At 49.2% G+C, this 18,232-nt stretch overlaps 1 protein-coding gene across 3 annotated transcripts in view; it reads left to right on the plus strand.

Moving 5' to 3' along the window:
- Positions 1–18,232, plus strand: part of SLC24A1 (solute carrier family 24 member 1) — a 52,374-nt gene that overhangs the window by 27,576 nt on the left and 6,566 nt on the right. The window contains exons 4-7 of one of the 3 annotated variants that reach the window (XM_069595441.1): positions 8,674–8,727; positions 10,346–10,454; positions 14,222–14,308; positions 15,328–15,419. In XM_069595441.1, the coding sequence (XP_069451542.1) occupies positions 8,674–8,727; positions 10,346–10,454; positions 14,222–14,308; positions 15,328–15,419 (342 nt within the window). Of the gene's footprint in view, positions 1–8,673; positions 8,728–10,345; positions 10,455–10,956; positions 11,143–14,221; positions 14,309–15,327; positions 15,420–18,232 lie in introns of those variants that run through there. The other 2 variants (XM_069595442.1, XM_069595443.1) reach the window with 2 other exon arrangements.

Below are 18,232 nucleotides of genomic sequence, written 5' to 3' on the forward strand. Positions count from 1 at the left end.
TTATTAAAAAAAAAAAGTTGAAATACTGGCTGTCCTTGACAGTAAATTTGTATTTATTTAAAATTGAAAGCCTATAGTGAGGACTTTCTGGCATGAACAGCTGCCTTCTAAAAATTAGTGCAAATAACTAAAAAGCTATAACTATTTAGAAACGGATTTTGAAAACATGTGAATTTGCAGTTTCACCCCAGGTTTCTTATAGCCAGAGAGAGGGGCAACTGCTTTTGCTTGTATCGTTAATGTCTGTGTTTGGCTGCCCAAGACCTGTGATCATGTTCAGTCCAGTTCAGTTCAGCCGCTCAGTCGTGTCCGACTCTTTGCGACCCCATGAATCAGGGAGATAAATTAACCTGCCCTTCACTAACAGACTGAGGCAAGCTATTCTGTTTGAATTCTTCAAGGATTCTCTGAAAATCCAATCTTTGATCTGTGTTTTTCTTTTCTTTTTTGGCCATGCTGAGCAACATCAGGATCTCAGTTCCCCAACCAAGGTCTGAACCTGGGCCATGGCAGTGAAGGCTCAGAATCCTAACCACTAGGTGACCAGAGAACTCCCGTCTTGCAGGGTTTTACTGAAAAGTTGTTGAGATGATGTACGTATGTCACAGGGCCTGCACCAGTGTGGATTCCTTCCCTACTCCCTTTTCTGTGTTGGTACTCATTTTTGTGATTTATGCAAGGGTGTGTACTCACCCCTGCAAATTACCTTACTTTAACTATGAAACTTTAACTCAGAAAATGAGCTTGCCTTGTATGTCACTCACACTGACCTATCAGTTCACACCTCTTCCCTGACTAATGGGTCCCTTTGAGCATCACTTGGAGAAGGCAGGAAAACTAGGCTTAGTAAGTCAGCCATGCCCCAAAGGTAAGGAAGTAAGAAGTAGGGAAGGGGCAGACAGTGGTCAGGAGTCAAGGAGGAGGAGGGTTGGGGAGAAGTCAGAGCCACAACTGCTCAGGAAGTTTAAGCAGGGCAAAGAGAAGTAGAGGGCAGTGGGAGCCAGCTCCCAGGAACAGGAAAGACACTTGGGCCTCTCCCTTCCTCTCGTGGTAGCCGGGGGTGAGGTGTGGCCACAGGATTAGCCTCATCATTGCTATTAAATAGGGGAAATAATCTTTGTGTCTCCCAAAGGGCTAAGCTCAATGCCTCATCCCTAGCAGAAGCTCTGCAAGTATTTGGTTGTTTCCTTAGGGAAACAACCTGTTCCTCTAACAGGTCAGGGTCTCCGGTTTACAGAGAAAAGGGAATAGGGAAAGGAATCCACACTGGTGGAGGGCCTGTGACATACGTGCATCACCTCAACGACTTGTCAGTAGAACCCTGCAAGACGGGAGTCCTCTGGTGGCCTAGTGGTTAGGATTCTGGGCTTTCACGACCAAGGCCCAGGTTCAGACTCTGGTTGGGGAACTGAGATCCTGCATGTTGCTTGGCATGGCCAAAAAAGAAAAAAAAAAGAAAAAAGAAAAAAACCTCTGCGAGAATAGATTGTGATTGCCATTTTGCAGCTCAGAGGCTTGGAGAAGATAAGTAACTCAGCCGAAGTTGATAACTAGCTGGTGGTCCTTGTCAGCAGTTCATGAGCCTGTTTATCTGGGTTTTAACCCTGTTTCCTCTGATAACCTTCCCTGTTACCCTGGGAAAGTCAGTGCAACTTGATAAACCTATATTACTGAGCACTTAGATGAAAAGCAGTAAGAGGGACAGGCACAGACAAAAGCTTCTGTAAAGGGGACACTGTGCAAAGTGCTACAAAGTCGTTTTGCTTTTCTTCCAGATCTCACGCTGTTCATCTGTAAAGTGAATAGGATGAACTAGGGCAGGGTTTGGCAGACTTTTCCTGTAAAGGGCCAGACAGTAAATATTTTAGGCTTCTGCAGGCCGTATAGTCTCTTATCACAACTACTCAACTCTGTCACCATAGCCTGACAGCAGCCACAGACGATCAGTAAACAAATAGGAATGCCCTGTGGAGTTTTCCTGAGAGTTCTCCCACCTGAACAATTTGAAGATGTAAGATCGGCATAGAACAATTCATTTTTTAGTAAAATATTCACCCAGCTGTTATCTGTGGAGTTTCTCAGCTAGAGGAGCTTTCACTTTTTATTCTGCTCTGATAATCTAGAATCAGAATAAAGTGGGTTTTTTTTTTTTTTTTGGTGAATGATTCTATTCAGAGTTCACACTTGAAAATATTTCCAGAAAAAAAAATGATATAGTACCAAACACAAACACATAGTAACTAGAGTCTTTCTTTTAACACTGGCTGCAAAAAAAAAAAAAAATCAAAGCTAAGAATATTTCAGACAACATTGTCAAACTGATATGTATTGGTTTGAGAGTGCCTTTTATGAACCCAGTAAAGAAATGATAAATGTTTGTATCGTTATCAACACAGTCTAACTTAGCTTGCTCTGAAACTTTTGCACCTGGGTGTTATTTGTTGTGGTCCCAAATGATAAATATCTGACCTTCCTTGACCATGCATAGTTGCAGAAAGCTGGAGTTGAGGCTCTAACCTGGCTAAAACGCCTTATTGTGCTTGAAGGATGCTGGGCCCTTCTTTGTAGAGAGAGCTGCAGTCTTAGGTAGAAAGAACCAGCTGTCTGCATGAGATGCTGGCTGGCGAGACAGCCCTTCGCCACAGAGCACGAGAGGTGAAAAGGTATGCAAGCTGGGGAATGAGACTGGCCCAGGCTCCTTTGGAAGCCGTATCCTCATTCTGCCCCCGAGCATACTTCAGAGTGTGAAACCCCAGGAAGAAGTCTGTCACTCTCTTCTTCAGTGTGCTGCAGGCTAGTTTCTTCCTGGCAGTTAAAAAAAAAAAAAAATTAACAGGAACCCCAAGCAGACAGACCTGGTGTCTCTTTAGGAACCAGTCTTCCCTTTCTTGTCAGGGTTCACATTTATTCCGGTGCCTGCGCTGCCAGCCAGCCAGCTGTTTGCTGTGAACAAGCAGCAGCCACCAGCGCCCTTCCTGCCTCTGTGGGTCTGCCTTTGCCAGCTTGCCTGTGCTCCCGAAGCACTCACCCTAGTTAGTCTGAGGGGTTCCCTCCTCTGTTTCTCTCTCTCTCTCTCTTTTATTTTTTGGCTGCAGCATGCAGCTTGTGGGATCTTAGTTCCCCAACCAGGGATCAAACGCAGGCCCTTGGCAGTGAGAGCGTGGAGTCCTAACCACTGGATCACCAAGAGTTCCTTAAATTCTTAAATAATAGTCAGCTTCCCCCTAGTTATCAGGAAAATATGGCAAGAATCAAATCCTGAGTGTTAAGGCTTCTTTTCTTCATAAAATTCTCTTAAGCTTTCAGCATTCGTCTGCTGCTGGGTGCTAGCAGAGGACAAAATGAATCATAAGAAACAAGCAGATATTAACAGAAAAACTCAAACATCTGATCACACATTTAGAATGACTTATTTTTTCCTATAGATGTATGTAAAATCTCTTCTAGAGATTTTATATCTACTCATATAACAGGGTAATCTTTTTTCCCCTAGTGTATGTGATGGGATTAGATATGAATTTAGGTGAATGTGGATGTGAAGTCGCTCAGTCGTGTCCGACTCTTTGTGACCCCATGGACTGTAGCCTACCAGGCTCCTCCATCCATGGGATTTTCCAGGCAATAGTACTGGAGTGGATTGCCATTTCCTTCTCCAAGGGATCTTCCCAACCCAGGGATCGAACCCGGGTCTCCCGCATTGTAGACAGATGCTTTACCGTCTGAGCCACCAGGGAAGAAAACAGCATGACTTCTGGATGCTCTGCCACCTGAATACACTGGAAATATAAAACTGACAGAAAATGTTTTAATGTGGGGGAGTGGGCATGTGGATGATAGACAAGTAAAATAAGTTAACATATTTCCGAGTATGAAAAGTGCTGTGAAGACCATAAGCAGTGCACATGATGGAGAGTGAAGGTAGCGGGCCCTCGTCAGCCAGGGAGAGCAAGGGAGGCCTCCTGGAGGAGAAGTCCAAGTAGACTTGCAGAATGAGGATTCTTCTGGATTTCTTCCCCATGCTCCATAGGGGACGACGAGGAAACATTTGCAAAGACTCAAAGCAGGGACAGACCTTGATGCATTAGAGGAAAGAATTAGAGGTCAGGATTCTTGCCTGGGGAATCCCATGGAGCTGGGAGCCTACAGGCTACAGTCCATTGAGTTGCAAAGAGTGGGGATACAACTTAGCAACTAAATAGCAACAGCAGATATTTAGTGAGTAAGGGGAGAGTTGCTTCTGCAGGGCCCTGTGGTTCACATGCGGAGTTTGGGTCTTATGTGAAGTTCAGTGGGAAATGATGTAATGAGGAATCATATTTAAAAGGCCACTACCTAAGTGCTGTGTATAAAGTGAGTGGTGGGTGTGCGAGGGTGGAAGCAGGGAGTCAAGTCAAGAGATTGTTGTAGGTGTCCAGCATGTATTTGTGTGTGTATCTTTGAGAGGTATTTTGAAGGCAGTCACCTGGACTTGGTGGTACCATGGATGTGGAGGGCCAGTGAGAGCGAGGCAAGGAGTTGGCTTGAGCAGCGGGGTGGATGGTGGCACCATCTAGTGAGAAAAGGACGAGTATGGGAAGAACAGGTTCTGGGGAGACAAGTTCCCACCCTGGAATGAGTTTGAGAGTTTATGTCACCTCCAATGGATGCCTCTGAGAGGCAGTTGCACAAATGGACTTAAAGCTTATGAACAAGGTCAGGGCTGGAAGTAGAAATTTGTGAATTACCAACAAATGTATGGTTATTACAATCAAGGACCAGCTGATGCTACTCTGAGAGGGAGAAGGGGAGAGAGAGTTTAGGATTAAGCCCTAAAGAATTCCAGTGTTTGTTTATTTGGCAAACATTTATGGACTCTCTTTGTCAGAGACCTGTGTAGGAATTGGGGATACAGTGAGATAAGGCACAGTCCCAGCCCACAAGCGGCTCAGCCTGTCAGAGGAACAGGAGTTGATCCAGGTTTTGTGGGGTCTGACACTGTTTAAGAAAAGGAATATAAAACCATTGCTACAGAATTAAACATGAGGCCTTGGAAGGGTTTGTGTAGGGGAGAGATGGACCCTGAGGTTTAAGCTTTATCAGTTCTGTGGTAAATTCCTCTCAGTGGGGAAGACAGAAAAGTAAGGCTAACCTTTACCGTATCACGTGTGATGATATAGTTAAGTGCTGAGGGATTTAGCACTGCTGAGAGTGGACATCTCAACAGAAAGTCAAGGAAGGCTTTGTAGGGGAGGTGATGCTTAGCCAAATCTTGAAGGACAAGCAGGGGTTGGCTGACGGAAGAAGGGATAGGAGTCTCCTAGGCGTGTGTAAAGGCCAGTGCAGCTTCACCATCTCTCCTTCCCCTGGCCTTTATGCATGTCAAGGCACATTTTTAAATAGTAAAAAAAAAAAAAAAAAAAGGCATGTGAAACTAATTTTAATATTGCACTTCTAGCTACTGAGTTCTTGAAGTGAGGCTAGTCTGAATTGCAATGTGCTATAAGTATGAAAGGGTTTCAGAGGGTTAGGTTGAACAAAAGGGGCTTCTCAGGGGTTTCAGTGGTAAAGAATCTGCCTGCCAGTGCAGGAGATGTGGGTTCAGTTTCTGGGTTGGGATGATCCCCTGGAGGAGGAAATGGCAACCCACTCCAGTAATTCTTGCCTGGGAGACCCCATGGACAGAGGAGCCTGGCAGGCTGTAGTCCATGGGGTCTCAAAGAGTTGGGCATGATTGAGCAACTGAGCACGCATGTATGCGAAAAAAGGTAAAATTTTTTGTTAACATTTTAAAATTAATTACAAGTTGAACTATAATTTTGATATATTGAGTTAAAGTACATTATTAAAATTAATTTCACCTGTTTCTTTTATTGTTTAAAAATGTGACCACTAAAAAAATTAAAATTACATATGTGGCTTGCATTCTGTTGCTATCAGGCAAGCACTGGACTGAAGGTAAGCAGGAGGCTAGAATATGCTTAGCTAAGGAGACTCCCCCCTGAGGACTTTGAGCCCCCAAGGTGCAGGGAAGGGACATGATGTCCTTCTCTCAGAAAATCACTCTGGCTGAGGGGTGAACAACGAACCAGAAGAACAGACCAGGAGTCAGGAGGGAGTTATGGGATGGTAGGCAGGAGAATAGAGAAATGAGGCCACATTTGAGGACTTTCAGGAGCTAGGTCTGACAGGTATACATGAGCTATGGGGGGAGGAATTTGGGCAGACTTTCAGGTTTCCAGCCTAGACAAATGAGTGGGTCAGGGTGCTAGACTGTGTTCAGTGAAGTTATGGCTCAGACCAGGGATCTAGAAAATCTTTATTGAGTGAATGCCTAAAAGAATATCACAGACTCGCATGTGCAGTTTAGGAACTGTGTCTCAGATGATCTAGAAAGGGAGAGGTGGATCACCTGCTGCGTCGGTGGGAGATGGGAACTGGAGGTCAGGAGGACAGGCCCTTGAGGGGTTGCCCCGTGTGCCACCATTCCTGTGAGCAAGGGACCCTGCCACTCATCCTCATCAAGATTCCTCACAGGTGTTGGGGGCTTGGCTGGTATGAAAGTCGTCTTTAGTTTCCTCAGCCTCTTGGTTAGTTTTCATGAGGAGACGGTGGGCTGGTGGGGCTGAAGAAAGAGGGGGATGATTGGTGTGGTGTGAGAGGTTCATAGGGGAATGTGTGTGTAATAAGGGCATACTCTGAAAGCACCTCATTGCCGGTGCCAGTACCCATATATGGACCCATCTGTCACACTGAAATGTAGGCAGACGTTTGCATCCATTTACCTGAAATGTCAATAGTTTGAAACAGAGCCACTAGGAAATATAAATTTGACTTCATGTGATTTAGTAAAAGTAACACCAAAACAAACCTCTGAAAAGAGATTAGGAGATGGGGAATTCTGGCACTATTGTTGTGAATGTGGGCAAGTCACAGACCCCTTCTGCATCTGTCTTGTTATCTGCCAAGATTGCAATAATACTAGTCTTGTCTGTTTCATAGAGTTAGTATCAAGTGAGAAAATGCATGTGAAGGGCTTCAGAAAGTTAGAAGTGCCTACTGAGGGTAGAAGACGTTGATATATACAATGAAGACTGAACCCACAGGGGAGTACTTTGATTTAAATAAGTCTGACTGGAAGAGAAATCACTAGGCATGTGCTTCTTGGGGCAAAAGTCAGTCTCTCCTTTCCTTTTGTGGACAGAACCACTCATCCTAAAGGGTAGCTTGGCCACTCATATTTCTCAGAACTCACTGGTGAGAATCGGACATCATAAATAGTGAGGTGGCTGGGTTGTGGGGTTTGGTGCTGTAACCTCCTGTATCCCAGTGAAAGAGCGAATTTGTCCAAAAAATCCACAGTGCCCCCTTCATAATCCTACCGGTTGTTTCTATTTTGTTTCGTTCGTTGTATGTTCGTTCATCCATTCAACAGTGTGTGTCCAGGCATTCCAACCTCTACCACCCTTCAAAGATTACCTAGATTTCACCTACTTTTCAGAGGCTTCCGTGTCCATCCTAGCACATGTCTCTATCTATGTCTCTCATTTCTTCAGGCACATTCTGCTTTGTCATGTGTTGATGTTATCGTCGGTCTTGATTCTTTTCTGTAGCTAGAATCCATGCCCTGGACACCTTTGTGTCCCCACAACACTAGCACAGTTCCAGGTAGACAGCAGGTGCTCAGAAAATAAGAACTGAATGATGAGCAAATTGGGTGGATAAATGTTGGGTAGCCCCGAATCAGGCAGCATTTTCTGCATTTTCTGATCAGGCTGAGATGGGAGTGTAGGAAGTCCAGTTCTGCCGCTTGCCATGGAAGGTGATGGCATGGTGGTGGCAGTGCTAAGGTGAAGACGATTACTGGAGGAGGCCATTGGTGACTGTTCACTCATTCAGCCAGTATTTACTGAACCCTTGCTAAATGCCAGGCAGCGTTCTTATGCTTGGCATATAAGCAGGTATCATAAATGAAATAGATAGTCTATCTTTAAGGGTCTAGTGGGACAGTCAATTTATTTGTGTTTGCTAGCATACAAATGAAAGTGACGTGTTAGTTGCTCAGTCGTGCCCGAGTCTGGGACCCCATGGACTGCAGCCCACCAGGCTCCTCTGTCCATGGAATTCTCTAGGCAAGAATACTGGAGTGGGTTGCCATTTCCTTCTCCAGGGGATCTTCCCGATCCGGGGATTGGACCCTGGTCTCCTGCATTGCAGACAGATTCTTTACTTCTGAGCCACCAGGGTATCCCATACAAATAGCATACAAATTGGGGAAAGTGCTATGAAAGAAAAGAAGAGGCGTCCATAAAAGAGGATTAGATACACACCTTAGCTTCCCGGAGGAAGATGGCATATAAATGCAGACCTGAGCCATGGCAGGTGGGGAAGAGGGCTCCAAACAGAGGAGGAGGGGCCGTGTGATGCGGGTGAAGAGGGTGGCGCTGAGGGGCTGAAAGACGGTGTAGCTGAGTTGCTGCGCCTCAGCGAGTGGACACATTTGACTGGGAATGCATGCAGACTGAAGCCAGACTGTGGAAGTCCAGGCTGGGACATGTTAGAAACATTTTCTGAGGCCAGGTTATGTCTGGGTGTGTTTCTGTGTTTCCGCACGAGGGCTCCCTGGAGAGAGAGGGAAGTAGGGAGGAAGGGGGAGGGTCTCTCTAAACATCTTGTGATTCCTGTCCCTGTTTGCAGCTGGGCGATGGGACAGTTGTGGTGGATGAGCAGCAGGATAACAAGAAGCTGAAGGTGGGTGTCATGTGGAGTCTGCCCAGGGGGCCACTGCAGGGTTTCAGAGGACGACCACAGACCCAGGACGCTATGGCCCAGAAGCCGGGGATCCTGGGCTGGGCTCAAGCCTGGGAAGCTCCTGGGAACTCTGTCAGGGTGAGCAGGGAGGGAGCCAGAGGGACTGTCACCTCCAGGTGGCCTTGGAGGGGGCGCTAGCTTGGGAGCTAAGCCCAGAATGTCACTGCTCACTGCCTGTGTGAGCATGGGCCTCAGATTCTGCATCAGGAAAATGTCTGGACTAGACAAACTCAAGTCCCACTTTGTAGCTCCAACACTCTGGTCTAAAAGCCGAATTACTTGTGGCTTTGGAATGCCCTAGAACTAAGAGAAACATACAAAGGGCGGGGCAAAGGAATCTGAGGTTTCTGAAAAACTATGTCTTAGCTGCCTTTGGCCTGTGGGGCATTTGGGAAGAAGTTTGAGGACCTTAGAAGAGGCTGGGTGCTGAATGAAACTTCCCCCATCCTACGAAAATTCCTAGGACTGTTGTGAAGTATTATGTGACCATAGCCACTAAATGGCAGAAGAGGTCAGGTCCAGAGGGCTGGAGGAGGACCGAGCAAGCAGTTCGTCTGACTTTGGATGTTTCCTTGTAAATCAGATGGTGTTTCTATGTGTGTCACTAGTGTGAAAAAATGAACAAAAAATCCAACGGAGTCAATTTAAAGATCAGATTGGCTTTATTCAATAATTCCTGAATTGGGCAGCATCCCATTTAGCAAATAGAAAGGAGTTCCAGTTTGCTTCAGGCAAGGTCACCTTCCTTTGGGGGATAGCAAGGGTCTGTCAGTAGATCACCTCACTAGTGTGCTAACCAGGTCTTTCCAGACTAACTGATTAAGAGTACGTTCCTTGGAGGGGCTGGAACTGCAGTTAGGTTAGGTGTCTTATGTTTCAGTTTGGTGATGTGAGCAGAGCACAAGCGACTCCATTTGGTCTGCCTTTTTAACGCTATGGGTGAGTAGGTGTCACACCTGTGTGTCTGCAGATGCAGACGTGTGTATGTGTGTACCTGTGAAGGTCTCTTGAGCACATGGGTAGAAAAGAAAGGGCTGGATTCCGAAGACCTGGGCCCCCGTCTTAACTCTTTCACTGATGCCCCAAAGACGGATAAGCACTCGGCCTTGGTGACTTTCGGTTTTCTCTGTAGGTGGGTGTCACAGCCTTGCTTGTCTCCGGGGGTGGGCCAGTGACACAGCGCCAGGGTGTTCTCTGGGGACTGTCAGGGGCTGTGCGCATGCGCAGTGGGGCTGTCTGTGAGGTGTGTGGGTGAGACTGTTTCTTAGAGGGTGGACTTGCAGGGATGGACCATCCCTCAGGAATGTGGTGTCCTTAATATACATCGTCTGCTCCCTGTCAGGAGCTTGGGGAATGACTTGGTAGGTAGAATTAACCAGTCATGGAAGAGTTGAGGGGAGGCTGAGAAGGGAAGCACTGTAACTCTCCTGTTGAGGTGAAGGGAGAGGGGACGCCAAGATAAGGCTCTGATCTTTACTTTTCACGAGGCCCCCCCTGTGGCGCCTCCCCTGGCTCTGACGGGGGCCCAATGAGGCCTGTGCGGCTCTTTCCTGTTCAGCTTTCGTCCATGCTGACCCGAGGGAGCAGCTCGGCCTCTCTGCACAACAGCACCATCCGCAGCACCATCTACCAGCTCATGCTCCACAGCCTGGACCCTCTGGGGGAAGGTAAGCAAGGCCTGCCAGACCTGCGTGGTCTCCCTTCTGAGCTGGACAGAACTGGGGCTTGTGAAGTGCAGAGGCAGTGGAGTGAGGGCGGGAGAGGGTGGGTGGCAAGGGCAGGCCGTCGGGGAAGCCTCACCCAGAGGACCCTGAGGAGCTGAGGCCCTTCATTATGCACATCCCCCTACCTCCCTGTCTCTTTGTCCCTCCTGTGAAACGAGAGGGTTCATCTGCAGTGAGTGAGGCCGTGAGGGTCGCGTGCCCTGCAGTGGTCTCCATGGGGGCTGCTCTCAGTGACTTCCTGCAAAGCCCACTCCCATGAGTTAGCCTCAGTGTCCCACAGAGTCTCCAGCCAGGTAGTGTGGCCAAGGTTGCTTCTGGGGGCACCTCCTGTGGGCCCCCATGGCTGGAAGTTCTGGCTGGTACCTTCCTTTGCTCTGTATTCAGCATTGGAGTCCTAGGAAGCTGGCTGACCCCTCCCTCAGCCAGGAATCCCAAAGGACACCCTGAGAGCCAGCAGGACCTCTTCTGGGAGTCATGAGGGTCCAAAGTGCAGTGGAGGCTAAAGTCTAACTTGGCAAATGATAGAAACAGCTGAGAGTCTCACCATCCACCTATCGCATCTCGCCAATTGCCCCGCTTCCTCAGAGAGCCGTCTTGGACATGCTTTGTGGGCCCCAAAGGGCACTCTCAGGTACACTCCTATTCTCTTGGGGTGCCTCTGTCTCTGGGACGCTGGTACAGAACTGGAGCCGGGCAGGAGGCCCATCAGAGAAAGTTGACTTTTGGGTAGAAGCCAAGGAGTGCAGTTGGGCAGGAGGCTGAGGCCTGAGCTGAATGTGACACCAGAGACTGACCCGTGAGGCCCAGGGACAGATTTTAGGGGCTTCAGATTTCTCAGACCCTGAAGCATCTTCTTCACATAGGATATTGGTTGTTTAAGACAAGCATATTGTACTGTGTAAAGTAGAGTCAAAAATAAGGTGATCAAACCTTCCCTACAAAATCTTGAAGGAGAGCCTCCAGAGACATTGGGAGAGGCCACCCCCATGTCAGCTCCAAAAAAACAGCACCCCTGGGGTTTCGGGGTGCAGTCTACAGCATCGGCCACCTACGGGTGGTCAGTGCTGGGGGTGTATCTGGCCAGGGCACCGTGAAGGAAACTGTATCCCTGGGTTAGGCCTGGCTCTCCTTGTGGAACTGTCGGCTCTAGTAAAGTCCTAAAGATAAAGACTTCATCCTGAATGGGCCTTCAGGGGCCCCTGCCTGAGCCTCTTCCATGACCAGTAGCTGCCCGCTGGCCTACTTGTCCTAACAGGATTATGTGAAGTCCAGGCCGTGTCCAGGCCAGGCCGAGGTCAGAGGAGATTGATACTAAGGAGATGATCCGGCCACACTGAGAGCTGAGAAGCCACGTGAGGAAACAAGCGCTGGGGGAGCCAGTGACAGTCATCCCCGGGAAGACAAGCATGTCTTGTGTGGGTGTGTGGTGGGTGTGCAGCTGCCCTCCCGGAGAAGGTTTGCTGATGTTGCTGGCGTGCGGCCCTGCTCAGAGAAGCCGGCCCTGATCCTGCACCCCAAGAGTCCATCCAGGAGGGGCTGGGATGAAGGCCTTTGTTCCCAGCACTTTCCAGACACGTTTGTGTTTCTGTATGCCATTTTCAGATGGCTGTCCAGATGTTTCTACCCTTTCCAAGTGTTCCAGCTCTTTCCACAGAGCTGATCTGTGGTCTGAACTCTTACCCTGGGCAGGAGCTTTACCTCTCTAGTACCTCATGCTTCTGGTGACTTCACATGGATGTGTGCGTGTGTATATGAAAGAGACGAAGGAACAGAGAAAGGCCCTGAAGCTGACCTGCGTTCCTTAGTGGCGTGGGAAGTGAGAGGTTAGGGCGTGTAATGAAGAAGAAGAAGAAAGAGGGAAACTTGGTTTTCTTGCCAGCCCCTCCAGGCAACAGTCCACAGGTATTCTTGGCACCAGGACAAGGGTCAGGGGAGCCCTTGGAAAAGTTATGTGTTGTTCAGCAGAAGACTGCAGTGCTTGATCAGTGTCCACGGGGGCGCTGGAGCTGTCTGCGTGAGGGAGGCAGTGGGAGTACCCACTTGCTGACATTTCAGTTCTGATGGGACCTGCTGAGCAGGCCCACCGGGACAGGATGCTTCACGGGATCACACGTGCCAGAGTGATGGCTCTGTGGGGGTGGAGCCAGTTGCCAGAGGCAGCTGCAGCTGAACCACCCTGATTGCTCAGGAGACAGGTTAAGAGAAGGAAACTCCAGACCTGTTTCTGCTTCTAGACCCAGGCAGAGTGGATTCCCAAATCTTGAGTGTGCCAGTGTTGTGGACCAGAGGATCTTCGGGGTCCCTTCTAACTCAAAATTAACACACACATTCCAGTGTGCCTCTGGAATGCTGGGCCTCAGCGGCGCAGAATTGCTTCCTGGGTGGAACAGCTGCTCTCAGCGAGTGTTGTCAGCTCATCATCGTTGTCATAGCTAACACTTAGGTAGTATCTTGTAGCTGCCAGGCGCTGATTTAAGCATGTTTGAATATAAATTCATGTATTCCTCCAACAACTCTGTTAAGATTTTATAGGTGAGGAATCTGAGGTACAGAGGATCACCCTGCTGGATCCATAGCTAGCAAGTAGCAGAACTAGGATTCAAACCCAGGCATCCTACTCCAAAATTTAAACTCACATGGCAATATTTAATGCAGCAGTTAAAGTATTTCTGTTTATTTTGTCCCTTGGACCCCCACATCAGTGTTCTGAGTATATCATATTGTTGCTTCTTTAGAGAGGGGACACTGAGGTGTAGCGGGGGTGCACAGGCTTCCCCAGGCCACCCGGCACCCACGGGGCACCAGCCTGGACCCCAGATAGACCCACGGCCTTGCTCTGTTGCCGTGCCCTTATCCTTGCCCTGCGGCCGGCCCAGCTGTGAGGAGGGCCCTCCTGAGCCCCTGCAGCTCAGGCTCGTGCCTCTCAGCTGAAACCGCAGCGCTTTGCATGTTGCCTGGAACATAGTCATTGAAAGAGAGTTGACTTCCCCATGTTTCTTTTCTGGAAATCAGGACAGCACTGTTCTGTGCATGATGCTCTGTGGACCACCAGCAAAGCATAAGGCGTGCACAGGGGTCTGGAAGGAGGCTCTGGAGGTTCCAGGTGTCTGAGGTCGAAAGGAGTGTGACAGGAGCTTGATGGTCCGTCATTTCCCTTTCCCACTGGAGAGGGGGGGCTTATGAGCATAGCCACCAGGAGTGCCCTGGAGCCAGAGCAAAGTAAATTCATAGACGGTAACCTGCAGACCTTACAGGGGTTGTGGGAACACCTCCCTGTCATTATTTCCCCATTCCCTGCCCATTGCGGACATCACCAATGAATCATGGTGCTCTGCAGCCAAGCTTGGAGCAGAATTCTCAATTCAGCACTCAGGCAGCCATCGCTTGAGTTCATAAAGGACATAAATACTATTTGTTGCCCCCAAGTCTAACCATGTCATTTTATCAGAAAAGAAACAGGCCTAGAGTGGGGAAGTGACTAGCTGAAGGTCATAGCCAGTTAGTGACAGTGTAGGGAATTTAAGGCAAAACTGTGGGAATTGGGCACTGTGGATAGGCCTACGGGGACCAGAGTCTGCATGTTGCAACTTCCAGGCCAGACTCCTTCCACCCACGTCAGCTGCTCTGGCCGTCAGCTGACCAGGCTAGCTGAAGGGTGTAGCAGGGACACTGCAGTCCTGGATAAGACGTGTTTCCTTTCTCATTCACAGCCCGGCCCTCCAGGGACAAGGAGGAGGAGACCTTGATTCAGGAGGCAAAAGCCACGCCTCAGGCCAAAGCCGAGAGCAGACCAGAAGGTGAGAGGATGGTGAGACCAGTTGGCTTTCTCCTGCCGCCTCCCTCACCCCTGTCACCAGGGTCTGGGCGTGCCTTCTGCCCTCTCTGGGCCAGTCAGCTGGTGTGATGAGCTGGTGCTGCCCCGTGCCCGCTGTCATCCGGCCTCCTCCTTCCACTGTGCTCCCTTCCTGACGTGGCTGCAGGCCCGAGGGCAGCTCTGTGCAGCTCCTTCTGTACCCTCCTCACATAGGGTAGGCAAGGCCTGGCAAGGGTGTTGGACTTCTTTGCTAAATCTTGTCCCAAATGAGAGTCTGTTGGACTCTGTTTCTTCTTCCTGTTGCTTCTACACAAGGACTCTGCTGCTAGGGAATTGGTATGAGACCAGCAGCCCCAGTAATGGAGGGCCGTCAGGGGTCTGGTGACACACAAGTCCAGCATCCGTGTGGCAGCCGGGACGAGGGACTGAGACAGCTCTGCACAGCACCCCAGGCCTGCCTCATCCACCCAGCAGGCAGGTACAGCAGCATTGTTACCACTCTGTAGACAAGGAAACTGAAGCTCAGAGCAAGGTAGCCAAGAAGTGAGAGAGCGTGTTCCTAAACCCAGATCTCCAGATTTTGCGATTCTCTTTCCCGCCGTCCTATTCCAAGGCTCCCTAGCTGCTGCCTTGGAAAGCAATGGGCTCCTCTCCATGTAGCTGGTTAGGGGGAAGGGCCAGGCGCTGAGGGCTGGGGCTTTGCCCTTTCTTCCAAGCTGTTCACAGTATCCTTGGCCACAGTGCCAGGATGTGAATGCCTGGAAATCCAGGAAGAGTGAGGAGAGGGGCTGTCCTCATGTGCAGACATCTCTGTGGACAGGACGGGAACGATTCATGTCACATCATTTTCCTTCTCCGGTTGATGGGGAGTGCCCCAAACAGACCTTCTGAGACCCTGAAGTGGACAAATCCAATAGCCCTGTAGCCACTCCCACCATCTCTGCCAACTGCCCTCAGCACCCAGCACACTCTTCTGACCTATCCCATGTTTATCCTTTAAAGAGGAGGAGCCGGCCAAGCTCCCTGCGGTCACGGTCACACCAGCCCCTGCTCCATACGTCAAGGGAGATCAGGAGGAGGATCCTGGCAGTCAGGTAGGCACAAGCCTCTTCCCAGGTGGCGGAATTTGAGAGGCCCAGGGAAGCACTTGCCATCCAAAAGTCAGTCCTTCCTTGAAGGTTGGAAATGGCTGTTGGAGGTTCATTCCTCTGGGGTAAGCATTGCCCTTTCTTTGAAGATCGAATACCTCATGGGGCCAGTTAATTCACTGTAATACCTTAGTATGAGTGAGATAATATGTGTGAGAATATGTTGCCAGCTGTCGCATGCTTTAAAAACGTGAGAGTAACTGTTGGGGGCGGGGGGGCGGTGGTTCTGTCAGGCGCTAGGGTACAGTGGAACCAGGCAGTGTGAGGCGCAGTGGGAGGATTGCTGGGCAAAGGCCTTGGGACCTTCCAGGGTGCCTCAGCCTGGCTCACAGCCCTCCTGAGTTCTGACTCTGCTGCCTTTACAGTCTCACAGCCTCGCTTCTACCTTGCTGCAACCACACTGAACTTCTTGTCTCCATGCATTTTACCTCCAGGCCTTGCTTCACATGGCCTTCTCCCTCCAGAATGCCCCTTTCCCCTACATCTTCATATATCCTAATCTCACCCATTCCTCCAAGCTAGTGTAAATGCCTCTTTTGCCACAAAGCTTCCTTGACCCCACAGTGTGAATGCCCGTGGTGCTCTCTTCCTCTCTTAGGGCCCTTACTGCCTTCCCTGTACTCTATTTGTGAGTCTCTCCGAGTGCCCCTGTGAGGTGGTGAGATTCCGGAAGGCAGGATCCGAGTCTGAGTGGTCTCTGTCCCCCGCTGCTCCCCTCCCCTCCCGCCCCAGAAACACAGTGCTCTGCAGGCGCTCAGTGAAGGGTCAGTGACTGACAGTACATGTGCATTTAGTTCACAGATTCCAGCCCTGACATTCTCCTCTACTGGACACCCAGGAGCACTCAATTATATTTCATCCTTAAGTCAGCAACTTTGGGTTCAGTGTCTAAGACATCTTCAGTGGTAGCATGAGTGTCCTGAGTAGGCCAGTTACAGCTGGCTTAAGTAAAAGGGATTGAGAGGATACAGAGGCGTCTCCCGGGACCCCAGGTCAGGAAGTGAAACTTGGTCCCACAGTGAGTTGGACCTAGGCCTGGGAGGGCACCTGTGGCCCTGCTGGCCTCCCTGCACGTCCCACCCTCCCTCATGTCCTCCTCCGTGTGCAGCTTTATCACTCCTGGCAGCTGACTCCATTGCTTCCTTATTAGCACACGGAGACCTAAACTACTACCCCAGTCCTCCAGTCCACAATGGGATCAATCAGTGACTGGCTCCCTGTCTCAGAAGACAGCGAATCCATTCAAACCGGGGCACAGGTCAGGGGTCAAGCCTATGTCCAGTCAACTGTGGCAGGGAGAGTGGGGTGCTTTGACTGCAATGTGGGCAAAGGAGCCACCTGTCAGGGACTATTGGGGTTGACAGTTGTCAGAGAAGAGGATGTTATTGATTCAAATGACTTGTCATTTTCTCCAGATTAACTTGGGGAAGGGAGGGCAGGAATTATTCATTCCCATCTGAAAGCACAAGCCTCATGGATATTAATATTTGACTTCTTCTTTGGATGGTCTGAACCCTGGTTGCATATTAAAATAATTTGGGGAAACTTTTTAAAAAACCACCCAGGGCCCACTCTCAACCAGTGAAGTCAGGATATCTAGGGTGGGTCCTTGGGCATGAATGTCTTTAAATCCTCTGCTGCTGCTGCTGCTGCTAAGTCGCTTCAGTCGTGTCTGACACTGTGCGACCCCGGAGACAGCAGCCCACCAGGCTCCCCCGTCCCTGGGATTCTCCAGGCAATTAAATCCTCTAGGTGATTTTAATATGCAGCAGAGTTTAGAATCACTGAGCACCCACTGGGGATTGGCAGTGTCATGAAATTTGTTATGGACGATGTACTTCATGAGCACACAGCCCGGGTCATTTACTCAAGGGATTGGATCAGCACATTGTGAAGTTGCTCAGTCGTGTCTGACTCTTTGCGACCCCTTGGACTGTAGCCTACCAGGCTTCTCTGTCCATGGGATTCTCCAGGCAAGAATACTGGAATGGGTTACCATTTCCTTCTCCAGGGGATCTTCCCGACCCGGGGATCGAACCTGGGTCTCCCACGAGGCAGATGCTTTAACCTCTGAGCCACCAGGGAAGCCCTGTTATAAGTTATTAGGAGCCTCATCTGAGGACCCTAAGAATCAATGGCTTATAGAGCATGTGGAGTCAGTCCATGGTACCCAAACATGTCTACAGATGCACTTATTAGAAGTACTTGGCAGCATATGAAAATAGATTCCTGGCTTTCAGTCCTACTTCAGTTGGTTCAGTGGGGCAAGGAAATCTGTATTTCTAATAAGCTACCAGGTTTGGGAACCAAATATCTCATTCAGTCCTGGCATTTGGGAAGCAGGGTAGCTTGGTGGTGAACAGGCCAAGCGCTGGACGATTCACATTCAAATCCCAGCTTCATTACTGACAAACTGTGTGGACCACGAGCAGGTTATTTAACTACTCTGTACCCTTGCTTCATCTGTCAGATGGGTTTAGTTCTATCTGTATGATAAATTATTTGACTCAGGAAACCTCCTAAGTGCTAGTTGTTGTTGTTATTACTATACTACTTAGCATGATGCCCGGCGCATAAAAACCTTCAATGAATTGGTATCTTCATCATCATTTTACACATATAATATTGCTGTTGAGTTTTAGATGGACTCAGAAATGTGATGTAACCACCAAACATGCCATTTTAAGCAACATTAATGGAAGCATCGTATCTAAAATAAGGGGCATGATAATCCTGTTGGATTCTGTGAGGTGTTATTT

The sequence above is a fragment of the Ovis canadensis genome, chromosome 7 (genome assembly GCF_042477335.2).
Source record: "Ovis canadensis isolate MfBH-ARS-UI-01 breed Bighorn chromosome 7, ARS-UI_OviCan_v2, whole genome shotgun sequence".
Lineage (NCBI taxonomy): Eukaryota > Metazoa > Chordata > Mammalia > Artiodactyla > Bovidae > Ovis > Ovis canadensis.